Source organism: Cokeromyces recurvatus, assembly GCF_025118155.1.
Source record: "Cokeromyces recurvatus strain NRRL 2243 chromosome Unknown BX663scaffold_4, whole genome shotgun sequence".
Lineage (NCBI taxonomy): Eukaryota > Fungi > Mucoromycota > Mucoromycetes > Mucorales > Mucoraceae > Cokeromyces > Cokeromyces recurvatus.
This window is the reverse complement of record NW_026251390.1, coordinates 717041-734192: the sequence shown is the minus strand read 5'-3', so window position 1 is coordinate 734192 and position 17152 is coordinate 717041. Positions and strand designations below refer to the sequence as shown.

At 32.3% G+C, this 17152-nt stretch overlaps 6 protein-coding genes across 6 annotated transcripts; 3 read left to right on the top strand and 3 right to left on the bottom strand.

Annotated features, from left to right (window-relative positions):
• Positions 1-57: 57 nt before the first annotated feature.
• BX663DRAFT_251714 (cyclin-domain-containing protein) lies at positions 58-1902 on the bottom strand. The gene is made up of 4 exons (XM_051521875.1): positions 1823-1902; positions 1295-1707; positions 1091-1229; positions 58-1019 (listed from the first exon to the last, which is right to left on the bottom strand). The coding sequence occupies exons 2-4, from the start codon at positions 1676-1678 to the stop codon at positions 70-72; spliced, it is 1473 nt and encodes a 490-aa protein (XP_051386078.1). The 5' UTR covers positions 1679-1707; positions 1823-1902; the 3' UTR covers positions 58-69.
• A 992-nt stretch (positions 1903-2894) lies between these two features.
• BX663DRAFT_428981 (uncharacterized protein) lies at positions 2895-3071 on the bottom strand (the record flags this gene model as incomplete). The annotated part of the gene is made up of 1 exon (XM_051522710.1): positions 2895-3071. A coding segment is annotated over one exon (177 nt), but the record flags the coding sequence as incomplete, so codon positions are not given.
• A 3200-nt stretch (positions 3072-6271) lies between these two features.
• BX663DRAFT_534980 (CDP-alcohol phosphatidyltransferase-domain-containing protein) lies at positions 6272-8195 on the top strand. Its single transcript, XM_051530589.1, has 4 exons — positions 6272-6700; positions 6792-7490; positions 7578-7892; positions 7974-8195. The coding sequence occupies exons 1-4, from the start codon at positions 6537-6539 to the stop codon at positions 8134-8136; spliced, it is 1341 nt and encodes a 446-aa protein (XP_051386076.1). The 5' UTR covers positions 6272-6536; the 3' UTR covers positions 8137-8195.
• A 113-nt stretch (positions 8196-8308) lies between these two features.
• BX663DRAFT_498746 (acyltransferase ChoActase/COT/CPT) lies at positions 8309-10643 on the bottom strand. The gene is made up of 5 exons (XM_051526093.1): positions 10589-10643; positions 9775-10506; positions 9481-9696; positions 9319-9374; positions 8309-9251 (listed from the first exon to the last, which is right to left on the bottom strand). Exons 1-5 carry the CDS (start codon positions 10598-10600, stop codon positions 8423-8425), a joined length of 1845 nt encoding a protein of 614 aa, XP_051386075.1. The 5' UTR covers positions 10601-10643; the 3' UTR covers positions 8309-8422.
• A 665-nt stretch (positions 10644-11308) lies between these two features.
• On the top strand, positions 11309-13081 carry BX663DRAFT_498745 (uncharacterized protein). Its single transcript, XM_051526092.1, has 4 exons — positions 11309-11554; positions 11625-12727; positions 12781-12886; positions 12952-13081. The coding sequence occupies exons 1-4, from the start codon at positions 11416-11418 to the stop codon at positions 12969-12971; spliced, it is 1368 nt and encodes a 455-aa protein (XP_051386074.1). The 5' UTR covers positions 11309-11415; the 3' UTR covers positions 12972-13081.
• A 229-nt stretch (positions 13082-13310) lies between these two features.
• BX663DRAFT_498743 (uncharacterized protein) lies at positions 13311-17049 on the top strand. Its single transcript, XM_051526091.1, has one exon. It carries the CDS (start codon positions 13330-13332, stop codon positions 16951-16953), a length of 3624 nt encoding a protein of 1207 aa, XP_051386073.1. The 5' UTR covers positions 13311-13329; the 3' UTR covers positions 16954-17049.
• Positions 17050-17152: the final 103 nt, after the last annotated feature.

Sequence of the window (17152 nt, the reverse complement as noted above, 5' to 3'; positions counted from 1 at the left end):
ATTTGTTGTAGATGGCTTTTTATATATGAGAATAATAAGAATTAGTAAATCACTTTTTTATTTATTTATTTATTTACTTACCAATTGATAAGCAGCTATTTGTTGTTGTACTCGTGAATAGAGATCATTCGACCCAGTAGTAGTCATATTATAAGAAGTATAATCGATTGTAGAAGAAGAAGGCTGTTGATAAAACGATGTGTGTTGTTGTTGTTGCTGCTGCTGCTGCTGCTGCTGCTGCTGATAATAAGGTTCCATGTTATTTATAGAAGTTACTTTATAATACGGTGTAGTGTGAATTGGATTGACAGTAGAAGAAGTATATAAAGCTGCATTGGAATATGAAAGTCGATGAGTGGATGGAGTATTCATTGTTGAAATAGGTTGTTTATCATATATCATATGTTGTTGATAAAGAGTATCATGATTAGTAGTAGATACAATTCCTTGTGATTGATTTAAAGTGTAATTATCATAAATTGGTTTGTAATAATCATGAGTACTATATCCTGTTGTATTTGTTGAATAAAAAGAATTTTGTTGATGATTGTTACTAGTGTCATTATGATTTCTCCAAACAGGTTGAACTGGTATACGTAATGGAACACGAGTTAATGGACGAGTAAATGGTTGAGTAGGGAAATGAGGTAATTGAGCTTTAGATAACATAAGTAAATATTGAAATTGTTGCTGCTGCTGCTGCTGTTGTTGCTGTTGCTGTTGCTGTTGCTGTTGCTGTTGCTGCTGTTGAGTATTTGGAAGAACAATGCCTTTAAATGTTTCTTCTATTAACTTTTGTTGTTGTTCTTGTTTTTGAATTTTATCTGCATTTTGAAGTTGACTTCTAAATAATAAAAGAGCCGTTTTCCATCTATCAAATTCATCTTTACGGATAAATAATTTGAATTCTAATACATCCAGGAATTCTAATTCCATGATATTTAAATCTGTTACTTTCATTCCGCTCACTTCTGACCAGGTTTTATTTGTAAATGTATTATCATCCAAGAATTTATTGGCTATAAATATTTATAAAGGAAAAGGGTAAATACAATTAAAATAAAATTTACTTTGCTTTACTTTACTTTACCTAACATTAATGCTACTGTGAATAATCGATATTCAGATCCTTCTGCTCCCTGTATACTTGGATTATTCTGTAATAACATGGCAATATATTTTAATGATAATAGTATAACTGATTCTGATAGTTGTGTGGCTGACAGAACCTATATAATTATTTATATAATTACTTTTTTTTTTCTCTCTTTTCCCTCTTATTATTATTAGTTACCTGCTTACAAAACTTTTTAAATGAACTACTTGTTCGATTAGCTATATTCGCTGTCTCTCTTTGATGATCTAAATTTGTATCTTCTGTTGTATGAATGGCTTGGAAAATTCTGGATATTTCATGTAATGCCATTACAGAAGGTCTTCTAGCATGCCACATTAAATAAACCATACTAGATGCAAAATCTGCTAATTCAGGAATAGATAAAGGTGATGTTGGCTGAGTATCTGTGGCGCTGGGTATAGGTTCAGGTGGTACAAGTGAATAGTTACATTGTTGATGATGATGGGGAGGAGGAGGAGGAGGCGGCTGTGCTGTATAATTGATATTATTTGTATCTATCACTTGATAGGGTTGAATTGAATGTTGTTGCTGTGAATACATCTCTCCTTTTATACTATATACATTCCACTCTAAATAGTAAAAGCATCTAGTATTTATTAATATATTTTATGTAAACTATCTTTTTTTTTTTTTTTTTTTTTTTACTCTTTAAAATATGTTATTATTATATAACTAAAAGCTTACCCGTAATCGTTGTTATAATAGAGATATACAGAAGAGAGTAAGAAAGAAGGAGTAGAATAGAAGAAGAACGAAAAAAAAAAAAAAAAAAAAAAAAAAAAAAAAAAGAAAGAGAAAGAGAAGGAGAAAGAGGAAGGGCAAGTAAAATAATATTTTAATAGAGGAGTTTTAATATGATATAAACACTCACGCACAAACATATACAAATGTTTATCGCATTATCATTACACTTCAAATCCAGACGATGTTAGTTTTTTTTTGGACGAATCAAAATTAAATTTCAGATGTTTAGCTTACCTTTTTTGGACGAAACAAAAAGGGAAATTAGACAAAAAAAAAAAGAATCAGTTTTCGGACAATCAAGTGTATGTATGTAAGTTACCTGCATCATACGTTTACTCTATCAGTATTTCCTCTCTCAGGAGAACCGTCGTTGGGAGGCATAGAGCGGACTTTTTTTGGAAGTGGAGGTGGTGGTGCTTGTTGAATCACGTTTTGATGTTTCCCTTTTGAATCTAGAGGGGCGACCAAGGGCTTACCTGTGGCTTAACACAATATCTCTAAAATTCAAAACGGCGGTCAAGTCTCTGTTCCAGAGTTGAGAAGGCACTAAACATTTTTGATTTGTACATCTAGCGAAAGAAAATATAAGAAATTGTTTTTTTTAAAAAAAAAAAAAATAAAAATAAAATAAGATTGATGTTTACCGTAATAGGCCGTGGCACTCAACTACTGGATACTTGCCTCGTATATGCGGTCGAGGGTTCTTGACATAACATGGTGTATGAGTTCGCCTCAATGAGAAGCATGCGAATGATTTGAAACCTAAACGTTCACACAAACCAGCTAATTTATAATATGTTTTTAAGTGAGCAAGTAGGATTTGCTTTGCAGACATAATAAATGTTGTTGTTCTTGGATTTATATTGTGAACTGTAAATGCCAAAAAAAATCTCGTATGTGTGTGATCGCTTCTTCGATTAACTGATCTACAGGTAAATTCTGGATATTTCCTGAAGCAACTGATAATTTCAATTGAGTGCAAGGTTGTGTTATCTCGTTTTTAATGATTTTTTTAAATCTCTTCTTCAGCCACTTTTTGCCTTTTCAATATTTTTCTCCTTAACGCTGTTCTGTCTTTTTGCTGTGTAAGTAAATTTACGAACATTCTAAGCTTATTGCCAAATTGCAGCATGATGCCGTTTTTGTAGGCAGTATCTATCTTTGCACACTCGTATGCAGCAATTTTGTTGAGACTATTTCAATTCTATGAGGGGGTATAGCCACATAATTTACACTATTCGTTCAAGTATTTCTTAATCAGATTTCTAAACTCTGTGGTTTTAGTTGATTTTGTAGGTGGCAACTTCTTCATGTGTTGTACAAGTGACGAAAAAACTTGTATGTAAAAGTCTTTTTCAGCATATTTTTTGATATCGAACGCTTCATATCTTTTTAATTCACTGATGAATAAACCCCAAGCCTGCCTCTTCCACCAAATGAACTCTTCACACGCTCACATTATTATTCTTGTTTGCATATGCATAACCGCCTTCAGATACCTAAATCTATTGAAGATCTACTCTCTTATCTCTTGAATCTATTACCATCAACATTCCATACGAAGAAAGTGAAAAAATTAATTGATGCCTGACTCATACGCTGGCCTTCTATATGTGCCATTCTGCTTGGAGATGGACTATCTAGCTCGCTCCCAAATCTCTGAACCCTCTGACCATCATCTTCTTTCAATACAGCAACGAATTTCTGATAGTTAATTATCATCACTTATACATATACTTTAACATTTTCCCTTTTATCCCCAAAGGGTTTTTCTTTCCTTTTTTTTTTCCATAGTGATCTGACCAGGGCAAAACAACATATATAAATGCTATGTGGTCATTGGTCATTTTTTAATTTTTTTTTTTAAATAAAATTCTTTAATCGTATGTAACATCTGCAACAAATAAACAAATAAAAAGACTCCCTTTTTTTGAGTTTAAAACTCGTTAAAAGAAGTGGTGATGATGATGCTAATTAAACTCTCGAATAATAATGATTTGGAAAAAAAAGAACGCGTAATTAAAAACCAATAATCGTGTTAAAAAAAAAAAAAGAGGGAGGTTATAAATTTTTTTAATTGTTATATAGTATGTTTATTTTCATAATATAAGACTCGTTATTTACATATATCTATTTTTTACAGAAACCATTAACGGGCGTTTAGTATTTTATAACTTTACCATGGTTGCCATCTTTTAACAAGCTTCTTTATCATGCGGGTAATGAATTTATTTTTTATTAAAAGAAAATACATGTATATATTCATATACTTTAAAACTCAGATACTGTATTTATCTTTTTTTTTTTTTTTTTTTTTTTTTTTTGGATGAAGCGAAAAACCAATTTTAGATCTTTTAGTATTATGAAAAATATATTATTTATTATTAGTTTCTTTTACTAAATCCTGCAAGTATCTGAGGCAGTTATTACATTTAAGTTCAATTTAGTTGATTATCTGCATTGGCAAGTAGGAAAAGCGAAATAAGCCCATTTCATGAGAATAGTAAAAAAAAAAAAAAGGAAGGAGCTGGATGTGAAGTAAGTAAGTAATCAGTCCATCAAAGACCGTGGTCCAGGTGAGTGTGTGAGGGAGGGAGGAATAATTTTCTCGTACTGAATGTAGTCGATCTCATGGAAAATGCTACCCAATTAGATAAAAATCACAAAACAAAAAAAAAGGAGACCTTTTAGTACAATTCATCCAGTTTCAATGAACTCAATTTAAACTGGCTATTACACAGCTGGTATATAGCATGTAATATAAACGTATACAAACCCTTTTTGACAAAGTATTGCATCAATTTTAGCTAAAGCTACTTTTATTTATTTATTTATCCTATTTGACTTACTAAATGAGTTGCTTTGACACTGATTGAATATAGATTGTATCGAGTCTGTCAAAAGGGGTTATTCAGAGACATTTTACCTTAAATTAGGATATATACATGTTTAGGTATTGTTAGTAAAATGGAATAATGTTATTCCAATAATTCTTGACTAAAAAAAGAAAAAGTAAGTTATAAGTATTATTTCCCTTGTTTTGTCTTATCTTGATCTAGTTACCTGCTTAACCGGATATCACCAGTTTTTCGAATTTCTAATATAATTCAAGATAGTTGTCCATAAACTGAGGTATACAAGTAGATGATATTTCAACCTATCTTTAGCGCTATAAAATTAGAAAAGCCATATAAAGACAGTAGTACGTTTCTTGCTCTTGTTTATTAGAGAGAGCTCATGATAAACACTGAGTTAAGAATATGTATACATGTTGAAAAAAAAAATCATATAAAAAGTATATCACAAAATACGACATCTTTATTATTATTATTATTCTGACTCTTTTATAGTCAATTTACTATGATGTATAAAACAAAAAATACAAGACATCTATGAAAGAAAGCAATCATTATCAGCAGACAATGCTTTTTCGCCAATGTGTTATTATAAAGCCTATCATTTAAAACAGACTCATGTTAATTCTCAGATATGCAATATATTGACTCTCGTTATACAAAGAAGTTTTACAAGGGTTCATTATACGAATCTAACATAACTGACTAGAGTATAGATAAAGTATATTTAATTTATACAAGAAGGAAGTACTGTTATATAGTATTTGGATCCAGAATGACAGGCAAAGATTAGGTACAGCTTAAAAGGATTCAGATATATGGGGTGTGATTGATGTCTTGTGGTGATGTCTTTTTTTTTTTTTTTTTTTTTTTTAAAAAAAAAAAGGGTGACCTTGTAGTTGTACCAACTGATAAATACCGTACTTGAAGTCGATGTAACACTGATTCTTTGGATAATGTCGTCGCTCACGTTAAAGATCAGAGTGTATTTGTTTGCAAAATGGGATGCGATATTACTTTGGTAATGTGATATGAACACTGCCAGGAACATGATGTCTATTTCTCCATCTATTTGAAAAGGCGAAGGTAGAGCCAAAAGAAGAATTGACTCTAAACATGTGTCACATTGAATTATTATTATCGCCGTATGGCTTTTTCTGTTTTGGGATTTAGGTTATTTTTTTTTTTTTTACAGACAAATATAAGCCTAAAGAGCTAGTATACTTCTTTTGCTTTATCCAAAAAAGATAAATATAATAAATATCTAAATTTTAATTTTGATTCATACGAAAAAAAAAAAAAAAAAAAAAAAACTGGGGTGAATTTATCAATTATTCATGTTAACTATGTCTTTGATCTTATTATCAAGATAAATTAATACAGTTTCTATCATATAAAAATGATTATCATTTCAAGGTCTCATGGCCTGATAAATTATGCATTTTTTTTTTCAACGCTATCTATTTTGATGATAAGGAGGAAATTTACATTTTGATAACTATTCTTGTTTCTTCTGAGTTCTTTCTTTTTTTTTCTCTTGGTGCATCATCATATTACTTCTTTTTAACCATCGTCTGTCGGTAAAGATGATACCAAGGGACCTTTTTTTTTCATGTGAAATAGATCATATTTGTTGGGGGTCGGGTGTAACGTATATGAAAGAAGAGTCTATAAGCAAGCAATATCGTACAGAGATTTGATCAGTATTCTATATATATTATATCCTTTCCCTTTTTCTCTCTCTCTCTTTCTTTCTCTCTCTCTCTCTCACTCATATATATATACATATATATATTCTCATGTTTGGATCATCAACTGTATTAAAGGCAGAATTTTTAACAAGAGAGCAATTAAGCGCACTTCATTTATATAAATATAGAGCAATAGACAAATCATTCGTAAGTAGATATGTTTTGAGTCATTATTGGAATTGGTGCGTTCAATTTTTTCCTATCAATATGGCGTAAGTTTTTTTTTTTTTTTTTTTTTTTTTTTTTTTTTTTTTTTTTTGTTATGGCTTCATCTATAATTCATCTACATTAACTCAATTGTAGTCCCAACTTGATTACTTTGACAGGATTACTCTTTATGGTTTTGAACGTCATTCTAGCCATCCTGTTTGTTCCTGATATGGGTAATGAGGATGTATCAGAGATAAGATGGATTTATTTTAGTTTTGCCATTGGTTTATGGCTTTATTCTACATTTGATAATGTAGATGGTAAACAAGCAAGGAGAACAGGTACTTCAAGTCCTTTAGGTGAATTATTTGATCATGGATGTGATGCTATTAATTGTTCCTTTGCTGCCATCTTACAAGCAACTGCTGTTGGATTAGGTCATTCAAAGGCAAGTGTCTTATTGTATAGTATTGCCATGTTGGGATTTTATTTATCGACAGTGGAAGAATATCATACAGGTACACTTTATTTGGGTTATATTAATGGTCCAACTGAAGGTGTCCTTTTATCTTGTTTTATTTTCATTCTATCTGGTGTATACGGTAAGAGCAGTAAAAGAATAGAAAGAATATATATATATATGCGTGTGTGTGTGTATGTGTGTGTGTGTGCGTGCTCATTCATTACCACTTCCCTATATACATATATATCAGGTCCCGGTATATGGAAAGTACCAATGAAAGAGGCAGTCAAAGTCGCATGGCTGCCCAAGATGATACAAGATATACCAGTCTCTCATGCAGTCATTTGGTGGATTGGATGTTTATTTTTATTTACCCATGCCCCTACATGGTAAGTATTAATAGAGCAAGAGAGCTTGATATATATATATATATATATATATGAATGGATAGACAGACATTAAACTTTGAATCATAGTTTTTATGCAATGTATAAAGCTTGTAAACAAAGACAACAACCTTTTCTTAGAACAATGTTAGTTCAAAATATGCCTATTGCAACCTATATCATTTGTTTTTATGCTTGGATTATGTCTCCTTATTCAACTATCTTGACACATCAACATTTTATATTATTTGCTATCACTACTGGTATCGTGTTTGGAAGAATGGCTACAAAAGTGATTTTAGCTCATTTAACTAAATCCAAGTTTCCTAAATTTACTGTTCTATTGATCCCTTTAATGATAGGTGCTATTTTGACAAATATACCCATTTTATTTCCAGTCATCATGTAAAGTAGAAGTAAACCCGTGTATAATTTATTATGATAAAAACTAATATAAACATTTTTTTTTGTTTATCTAACTATTAGAGGACCTATTTTTACACCAAAATCAGAGTATGCCTTCTTGTTAGCTTACTTTGGATTTGCAGTTATTGCTTATATGAGATGGGCTATAGTGGTAATCAATAGTTTTTGTGAATTTTTAGGTATTCAATGTTTAATTATTCCACCAATAAAAAAGGTAGAATAAAACTATTTTATTGTATAATCCATCTATCAGTCGCCGTCGTAGTCAAATTATAATGAAACACGTATATGATTTATAAAAAAAAAAAAAAAAAAAAAAAAAAACTTACTGGGAGAGGGAGAGAGAGATTATGATGATGATGCCTCAAAATACTTTAGCCTTATTATTATTATACTATTCATAAACATTTATCCTCATTTTTTTTTATTATTTTTCTTTAAGGTTCAACTTGTCTCATTATATTTATTTGATTACAATATGAATCAAAATACTACAACATGATTTTTTTTTATAATTTAGCTTGAGCAGGAAGTTCTACTGTCAATAAATCTCGTAATTCATCACAAGCATCTTCAATACACTGCTTGAATTGAAAGGTGCCGTTTACATATTTTTTACCATGAACTTCTAAATCTTTTACACTTGCAATGTTAAACTGGAGGGCATTGTTTTTAATCATGTAAGCAACGCCAAAGCCATCGTTAACGACTTGTCCCCAGCCATAACCATCAAAGTGCTCAGACGTTAATTGAGAGGTTGATAAATACCAATGAGATGAATAAGCATAAGCAGGATCCTTGAAAAGAGTAGGTGGTTCTTCATTGGGTTTCAAACTATTTTTAAGACCAAACAGGTGACGATCTACACCTTGAGCATTAATGGCTGTTGCCATATACTGTCCCTGTGCCTTGAGAGCAGCACGAAGGGCACGAATCTTGGCCTCATTTGAAGCATATGGGTCTTCCATTATCTTGACAAAGGCTACGGATTCATCTGAGACAGTACGTGATGTCTCAGTGCGACCGTGTTGAAATTTACGAGTCTGTCCTGATTCATAAGTAGGACGAGAGACACCAAACATTTTATAATAGGCTAATTGAATAGCCATTTGAACAAATCCATCAGGGGAACATTTAAACTTCTTGATCAGATTCTTACCAAAGGATTGATAAGCAAGGACAGTCATTTCATGTTTAGCTATCAAAGCTTCAAAATCATTTTCCGCCATCTTTATTGTTTCTTCTAGTTTTCTATTTAATATAAAGGTCAACTCTTGAGGAGGAGGAAGATGTGCACGAGCTTTGTTAGAACCATGATGGATCAAATTCTTAGCAAGTCTATAGAGATGATAAGACTTTAATTAGTATATCAATTAAAAAGAATATATATATATATATACTTTACCCATTACATATATATTCATTTAATCGGCAAGTGGCTGTACCATCCATACAAGAGTGCTAATTATAATAAGATATAAATACCCGGAATAAATAAATAGATATGTATATACATGTATATTTATTCCCGTTACATAAAAAATGAATGAAAGAAATATATATTTACCTCTCCCATAAAACCAGCTTTACCATTTTCAAATATAATGAATTGAAGCGGTTTATCAAAATAACGATTACGACCATCACCATGCCAGCAAGCACGACAAAATTCATCTCTTGTCTTTGGAGTTAAATCATCAAGACAAACTACAAAGGAAGCAGTTTCAATTTTTTCCATGACTTGCTTATTTAAAGGATTTGCTGCTAATAAAGCATCTCGAGCCTATAATTTATAGATAGATGAGTCTATATTCTATTGTTATACATATATATATATATATATATATATATATATATTTACATCAGTCCATTTATCTCTATTCCAAGCTGTCAAGACACCAACAGGAATACCCTTTATATCACCTGCTTGATCAATAACTCGTTGAAATTGTTGTTCTAATTCATCCGTACTCAATTGAACACCATCATGAACTGTCTCGACTACAAAGAATTTATTTTTGCGAATAGCAATGATATGTGTATTCTTAAAAGGATCAAAGGTAGCAGGTAAATCACTTGGTTTTTTCGCAATACGACAATTATTGAACATATATTTATAAGAATCCATACAAATGGGTTCCCCTTTAGCATATTCAGGTTCTAATTGATATTGAACTACCTGTTTTTTAAATTCTAATGCAGCTGTCGTAATAGCAGCGGCACGTTTAGCAGGTAATTTACGAAGCTTATCATCCTTATATGCAAAGAAATAAGACACATAGACGACAACAGGGTCACGATAACCCATATACGCTTGATCGAGCCACCACTCTTCCATCCAGTTGACGATCTTTGGATCATTAGCACGAGCTACGAGACGTCTTTGAAGCTCTTGACCGAGACCACCTGGAGCTTCAAATTCTTTAACTGCTTGCTCAGTTTCTTTATATTCCTCGGGGGTTAAGAGAGGATGAACTGTCTTGAGATATTTTTGAAGTGTATCCTTCAGTGAAGGTACTGGTAATTTAGGTAAATTCTTTTGATAACGAAGCATTGGACCAGCTGCATTTGTATCTACTGGTGTTTTAGGATTCTAAATAAATAAAAACAAAGGAAAAGAAAGAAAAAAAAGATTAAGTACATATCAATGTACATAATGAGTTTAGTTAACTTACAGCAGGCGCCATTCTTTTTCCCTTTTTTTGTTATTACAAATTGAAACAATTAAAGTAAGAAAGAAAGAAAGAAAGAAAAAAGAAGAAAAAAAAAAGTAAAGTTTTAAATATAACATCCGTTATAGATGGTAAATAATTGCAGGGTAAAAACTAATCCTTTTTTTCTTCTTGTCAGCATTAATCTAATAAAGGGAACAAGCTATTTTTGAGTAACCTTCATATTCTGCTTTAGTCATAATTTAATGTATGAAATATGAACTCTATTTTATATTTTCTCTTCCCCCCTCATTGTTATTATACAAATAGTAGAGAGGAAAGAATTTCCCAGTAGTGCATATAGTGTTCAATACAATTTGGTCCAATTAAATCAATGCTTTTTATATACGGGGGAAAATATTCTTCCTCCTTAATTTATTGAAAAGAAAAAAAAATGAATAGATTTATATGTCATTACTATTGTCGATATATGATGACAATAAGCACCCCTTAATATTTTCTTTTTCTATCAATATTATTGACAATGGCAGTTTTTTTTTTTTTTTTTTTTTCCAAATAGATTTCGTCCAATCTGTTACACTTCAAAAATTGCAGCTCATTGCCTGTATAATGGCTTTGAAAAAAAAAAAAAAAAAGTCGCGGTTTGATTACAATAAAAAAAAAATTAGCAATTTACGCGTTTCACCGTGACTGTAGACATGCCTGTTTCTCCCTAATTAAAATAAATGGTACTACTTCTCCATTTACGAATGCATTCTTTTATTTATTTTTAACTTATTTCCTTTCTTAAAACTTCTTCTTCTTTATTACATTAAAAAAATAATTTCATAATGAATGATGATGAATACAGATTATTACAAAAAAAAGTATTGCGTACAAAAAAAGACTTGAAAAAATGGGAACATGTATTTGAAGAGAAACATGGACGTCCTGTAACTGTAAAAGATATTAGTGAAAGACCTAATATTGGTAAATATAAATAAATAAATGGTGACGACAAGCTTATATGCTGTGCTAAAAACAAAAAGAAAAATTTTAGAAAAATTTTATAAAAAATATAATCAGTTAAAAAAAGAACTTCAGAAAGAAAGTGAAGCAAGAGAGAAGAAATCAAGTCTGAAGAGTGACCAGACAACTTTAGTTTCTGATGTTGATAGTCAACAAACAGCAGATTCCCAAGCATCTACACAATCAGTTCATTTATCTAGACAATTGACTCATGAAAACATTTCTATTGTTGGTTCTTTGCAGCCATCTGATCTAGATAGAATTAATTCATTCATGACGCAAGATGGTTCTCAACAAGATCATTTAAACATGAATGAAGTTAACAATGACCTTAAAAATTCTTTAACATCTAGTCCTACCATGTCTTTATCTAAAGTCAATGGAAGACCATTAACTGAAGAAGAAGCCTTTTGGCTAGAAACAACATCTACTTCTTCTTCTACTACTGCTACCACTACAGCCTCCCCTACTTCTACTATCATTAGTTTCTCCCAACCTTTACCTCCAAAAACAAACATGTTAGATGAAGAAGATACAGTCATGACAGATGTCCCCTCTACACAACAACCACGTTTAATCTTAGGCAGTTCACAGTCTAGAAAGAATCCTTATTTATTAAAGACTCCACGTCGTATTCATAACCCATATTTACGTAGACAACAATTAAATCAACAAGCAAAACAACAACATCAAAATAGTCTTAAACAGTACTTTATGACACAACAACCCCTCTTAGAAGGAAAACCAAATCATTATACTGTATCCATGTCACAACCCATAGATGATTATTATTCAGATTCTATGAGGATGAAGCTAACCGAAAGTGATGATGATGATGATGAACCTTTCAAAATAGAAGAACATAAAATAAATCCTTTTAGACATTATGATCCTTCTTTATTTCATTCGGATGATCCTACTTTCTCTGTTGGTCCTGGTTTCTTTAACAGTAACAAGGTCTACAGGTCCTTTATGATACCATTCTTAAACGAGCCTTCTAGAAGAAAGCGCGTATTAATGAAACTTAAAAAAGGAACATTAGGTCTAGTTTCAGCAGAAAATAAAGCTATGGAAGAAGATATTGATGAAGATCTTCGTCATTTTATTGAAATGAATAACATGAAAAATCCAAATGTAAGTAAAGCATCATTATCTTTTACTTGTTTATTTACATTGTTTACATTTAGAATTTTGAATCTTCTATTACACCTATTGATGAAAAAGTATTAAATGATATTCAGCCAGTATATAAAAAGAAGCCACTTCAAAAGAGGCAAACAAAGTTATATAAATGTAAGTTAACTAACGTTATTATTTCTTATGCTTAACTATCTTTTTTTTTTTTTTTTTTTTTTTAGTGAAATTCGTTAATACATAAAAGTACGATCTTTATGCATAGCTTCTCTGCTTATTTTATTTCATAGATAAAAAAAAAAAAAAGAGAGAAAAAATTGCCTTCTATAATATTCTGTACATAATATAATAAAGAACAAATTTGTTTAATGTAATATAATCTAACAATACACAATAATAAAAAGAAGAGTTCCCTTAAAATAGAATAGAAAATCATATAGGATTATTGCATAATATAAATAATAATAAGCGAAAATCTTATTCACTAAATTCAACCTCAGTCAAAAGGCTTTCAAAAAAAAAAAAAAAAAAAAAAAAAAAAAAAAAAAAAGTTTTTAATTCATTCTTTTTATTTTTATTTTTCTTCTTGAAATAATAAAAACATGAGTAAATTCACTCGACCCACATTCAATGTGGACGATGATGATCTTGAAAGACTTCAAGAAGAGTTCTTTGCAGGAGAGCAAATACCTTCTGCAAAAGTAATTCGTAAACCAGCTACTACTACTACTACGATTTCTACTGATCCATCTCCTAGAAAGCGTAGTTTATTCGCTGAACGTTTAGCACAAGGAGAGAAAAAGGAATCATCAAGTAGTAAAATGCCTTCATTAGAGAACTCAACACCATTACCTTCACTAGAGGATCCTTCACAAAATGAGAATGACCAAATCATTGAATATGAACCTGTGATCGATCCTAATCCTGAACCTCATGTCCCTGTTAGTAAGAAAATGTTAGATCTAACTTCCATGTTGGGTCAAGTGTTGGGTGAAATTACTGAACATGATATTGATGCTAAAGTTGTAAGACCACCTACTTTACCAGCTCTATTAGAGAATAAGCCTGCACATGGTCATACGGGTGGGTTCCCTAAACCTGCTCATCGTAGTGAATTTAAGAGAAGAATGATGGAGAAAAGAGTAGGTAAAGAATCAAAGCCTCCTCGTCCAGAGAACCCCCCACAGGTTACATCCACTGTCTCTGATCCAATGTCATCTGATTTTTATGCCCAAGAAAACGATAGACGTATTCGTGAAATGAGTGAACAGGAACTTATGGAAGCACGAGAAGAGATTATGAACACGTTAAGCCCTGAATCGATTGCATTATTAATGAAGGGGTTGAAAACAAAGAACAAAAAAAACGATATAGATAAAGACCTTCCTGAGCAAGAAGTCGTAGAAAAGAGTTCAGCAAAGAAAAAAGTATCCTTTGCAAAAGATATCGTAGACAAAAAAGAGGAAGATTTGTTAGAAATGAAAAATAAATATTTTCCTGACGTACCGTTAGAGAATGATAAGTTAGCTTGGATGGATAGTCGTTTTTTGACACCTGAATTAAAAGAGCAGGAAGAAGAAAAGGAAAAGTTAAATGAACAATTACCACCTTCAGAGGCAGAGAAAGTATATCGTAAGATTCGATTTGATTTACAAGGTCGTATTATGGATCCTAATGTAAACATACCTAGTTATCAAGGTTTACATCATCATGGTGATGAACCTGATAAGGCAGGTTATACATTAGCTGAACTCTTTTATTTAACTCGAAGTCAAGTACCTTCTCAACGATCTATGGTCTTAACTACGATTGCTCGTATTATTAAACGCGCTAAAAGGTCAGTCAGGATGAAAGAAGGATCTAAAGAGGATGGTAAGGTCTGGAGTCAAATATGGTCAGTTTTTACTGGTAAAGAACACGCAGCAGCTATCTATCTTCGTTCTGCATTGGATGATCGTCACTTGGTGGTCTTGGTAAGCGCTATTCAGGCCCTATATGCACTTATCATAGATGAGAATGATGATGAGGAATGGGAGGAGACAGTTTTGGATGTGACTGATTTCTGTCGTTATCTAGGACATCTCTCTCGTCCCATTTTACCTGCTGGCACTACAAAGATCAAACGAAAGGGTTTAAATGACAAACTTTCCGAATTAGTGGATCGTGTACGCCAACAAACGAGTCAGGATGAACAAGAGAAAGAGAATGATGCTGAACTTGCTGAGCGTGATCTCATTCGAGGTTTAGTTAAAATGAATCTCTTACCTCGTATACGTTATTTGCTTGCCTCTGATAGTAGTGAATTGATTGAACATGACCCACCTTCTGTAGACCGTTTAGTACGTATTTTGGTACGTATGGCTGAAGCTGGACAGGATGTGTGTGAAGCGATTGAGGAGGAAGACATTTTAGAACCGGTGGTCGAATGGGGTTTGTTGAAAACATCATGGCCTATGACAACAGATAATACAAAACGATATCCAAGTTTAGCCGCCGTACGTCTCCTGACATTATTGGCGCAAGGAAGTAAGAAAATTGCAGAAGGAATGATTGAAAGGGCAGCGACGATCACGTTACGATTCTTAGTGACCTCACCAGAGATAGCAGACAGCGACTATTTGAAACAAAGAGCTTATGCATTGCAGCTTGAAACACTTCGTCTTGTTCATGTTTTAGCCTGTTACGGATTTATTCTTCCGACATTAGAGGATCTTCAAGGACCTGTTATGGATTGGCTTCGAGCTGCTCTGAACGATCATTCAAATGATAAACAAGTGATGAGTAGAGCCTCCATGGCCATCCATCTATTGGAAATTCTTTTACATTTAGCCGCTGATCCTCACAAGTCCATACCTGCTCATGCTATTGATTGGCATCAACCCACAGCTTATTTACCAGCTATAACTGCTGTACTACGTGCTAGTCGTCGAGAAGGTCGATCAACAGGTTTGTTGTCGTTGTTGTATGAGTCTGCTTTAGGCTATCTGAGTGCATGGGCAACCTATATTGAACTCTTCCCTCCTGAACCAGAGACGGTGCGTGAGGTTTGGAAGGCGGTGATTGAAGAAAAAGAAGAAGAAGAAAAAGAAAAAGAAGGTGCAGAGAATTCAAAATCTGTTGGTTACACAGTTTCTTCTATAACAACAAACTATGTCCTTCGTTACATCCAATTTCTTACTGCATATGCCTCACTTCATCCAACCACATCTTTATACCGCGACCTTATAGAAGATGCAGAACGCAAACTCAAGTCAGAAGAGACAATAGCGCTGATAAAAACATCTTATTCAAGGGACATGCTAGGCCGCTATGCTCTATGGCTATGGTTAAAGCATTGTGAAAATGAAAGAATAGAATTTAAAATAGCAGCATTAGAATCAGGCGTTAAGAGTAAACAAATGGGGCTAGTTGAAACATGGTTGGCGCAGTCATTATTGCAGTTATCTTTGTCAAATCAACTATTAAATGATGACCTTAAGCCGTTTTATTTGGATCATAATGAAGAACATTTGATAATTTCTAAATCTTTATTTAGTTATGATAGTCGACCTATCAAAACACTCATGTACACAGACTTATTTGAAGATTTAAGTGATGTAGAAGAAAAAGATAGATTACAGTTAAATGCCTTTATTCTATCACCCATTGATGCACTTTACCATTTAGACAAATCAAAGGTAGCACAGAAAAGTAGAGTAGATGCTGCAACTCTAGTATCAAGAACGATGAAGATGGCAAGGGAACTATTAAAACTGGACTCTAATATGGGCATCATTGCTCTAATGAAGATTTTCTTAATTGGTGACCGAGAAGGACGTCAGACGAATATTGTGAGCACTGATAGAGAGATCTTTTGGGATGATCGAGTCATAAAAGAAATCAATGAATGGATGGATATATTCTGCATCACAAAGACAAGTTTAAAGGCATTAGAGATAGCTTGGCGGTTATCATCAGAGTATATTCGACAGGCACAAGTACCCTTTTTCCAGTTTTATCAAGCGTTTGTAGCTCAATATGCAGCTGTCTCACTGGGTCATCATGGCTTTGCTCGTCTTTTAGTTTACCTTGTGAGTCAAATAGATACTATCGATTATCGACATTTAGTCTTCAGTGACTACCGAGATATTTTGCCTACGCTTAACAAAGTAAATTTAAATGAAATTCCACCACTTTCAGAATCTGAACGAGAAGCACTTTCAGATGCAGGATTGAAGCTCTTATAAAATAAAAAGTATTATATTTGCATACGCATCATTATATTACACTATACGTATGTAATATATAAATAAACGTCATTTTAATTACAAAAGGCATTATTATAATATATGATCTAATAATTTATAAAGTCCATAATGATGATAATATGTTAACACATGTATATACTATATATAAAAATATAGTGTACTAAGCATTCCCCTTCCA

Bases quoted from the DNA above. Each gene is read 5' to 3' on its own strand.
- BX663DRAFT_251714 (XM_051521875.1), bottom strand. From the start codon at position 1,678: ATGTATTCACAGCAACAACATTCAATTCAACCCTATCAAGTGATAGAT. The intron at 1,230-1,294 runs GTAACTAATAAT...ATAATTATATAG, and splicing joins TTAAAAAGTTTTGTAAGCAG to GTTCTGTCAGCCACACAACT. The intron at 1,020-1,090 runs GTAAAGTAAAGT...AAATATTTATAG, and splicing joins CACAGTAGCATTAATGTTAG to CCAATAAATTCTTGGATGAT.
- BX663DRAFT_534980 (XM_051530589.1), top strand. From the start codon at position 6,537: ATGTTTGGATCATCAACTGTATTAAAGGCAGAATTTTTAACAAGAGAG. The intron at 6,701-6,791 runs GTAAGTTTTTTT...ACTCAATTGTAG, and splicing joins TTTTTTCCTATCAATATGGC to TCCCAACTTGATTACTTTGA. The intron at 7,491-7,577 runs GTAAGTATTAAT...TTTGAATCATAG, and splicing joins TTTACCCATGCCCCTACATG to TTTTTATGCAATGTATAAAG.
- BX663DRAFT_498746 (XM_051526093.1), bottom strand. The intron at 9,697-9,774 runs GTAAATATATAT...TATAAATTATAG, and splicing joins ATAGAGATAAATGGACTGAT to GCTCGAGATGCTTTATTAGC. The intron at 9,375-9,480 runs GTAAATATATAT...TATTATAATTAG, and splicing joins AAGCTGGTTTTATGGGAGAG to CACTCTTGTATGGATGGTAC.
- BX663DRAFT_498745 (XM_051526092.1), top strand. From the start codon at position 11,416: ATGAATGATGATGAATACAGATTATTACAAAAAAAAGTATTGCGTACA. The intron at 11,555-11,624 runs GTAAATATAAAT...GAAAAATTTTAG, and splicing joins TAGTGAAAGACCTAATATTG to AAAAATTTTATAAAAAATAT. The intron at 12,887-12,951 runs GTAAGTTAACTA...TTTTTTTTTTAG, and splicing joins GCAAACAAAGTTATATAAAT to TGAAATTCGTTAATACATAA.
- BX663DRAFT_498743 (XM_051526091.1), top strand. From the start codon at position 13,330: ATGAGTAAATTCACTCGACCCACATTCAATGTGGACGATGATGATCTT.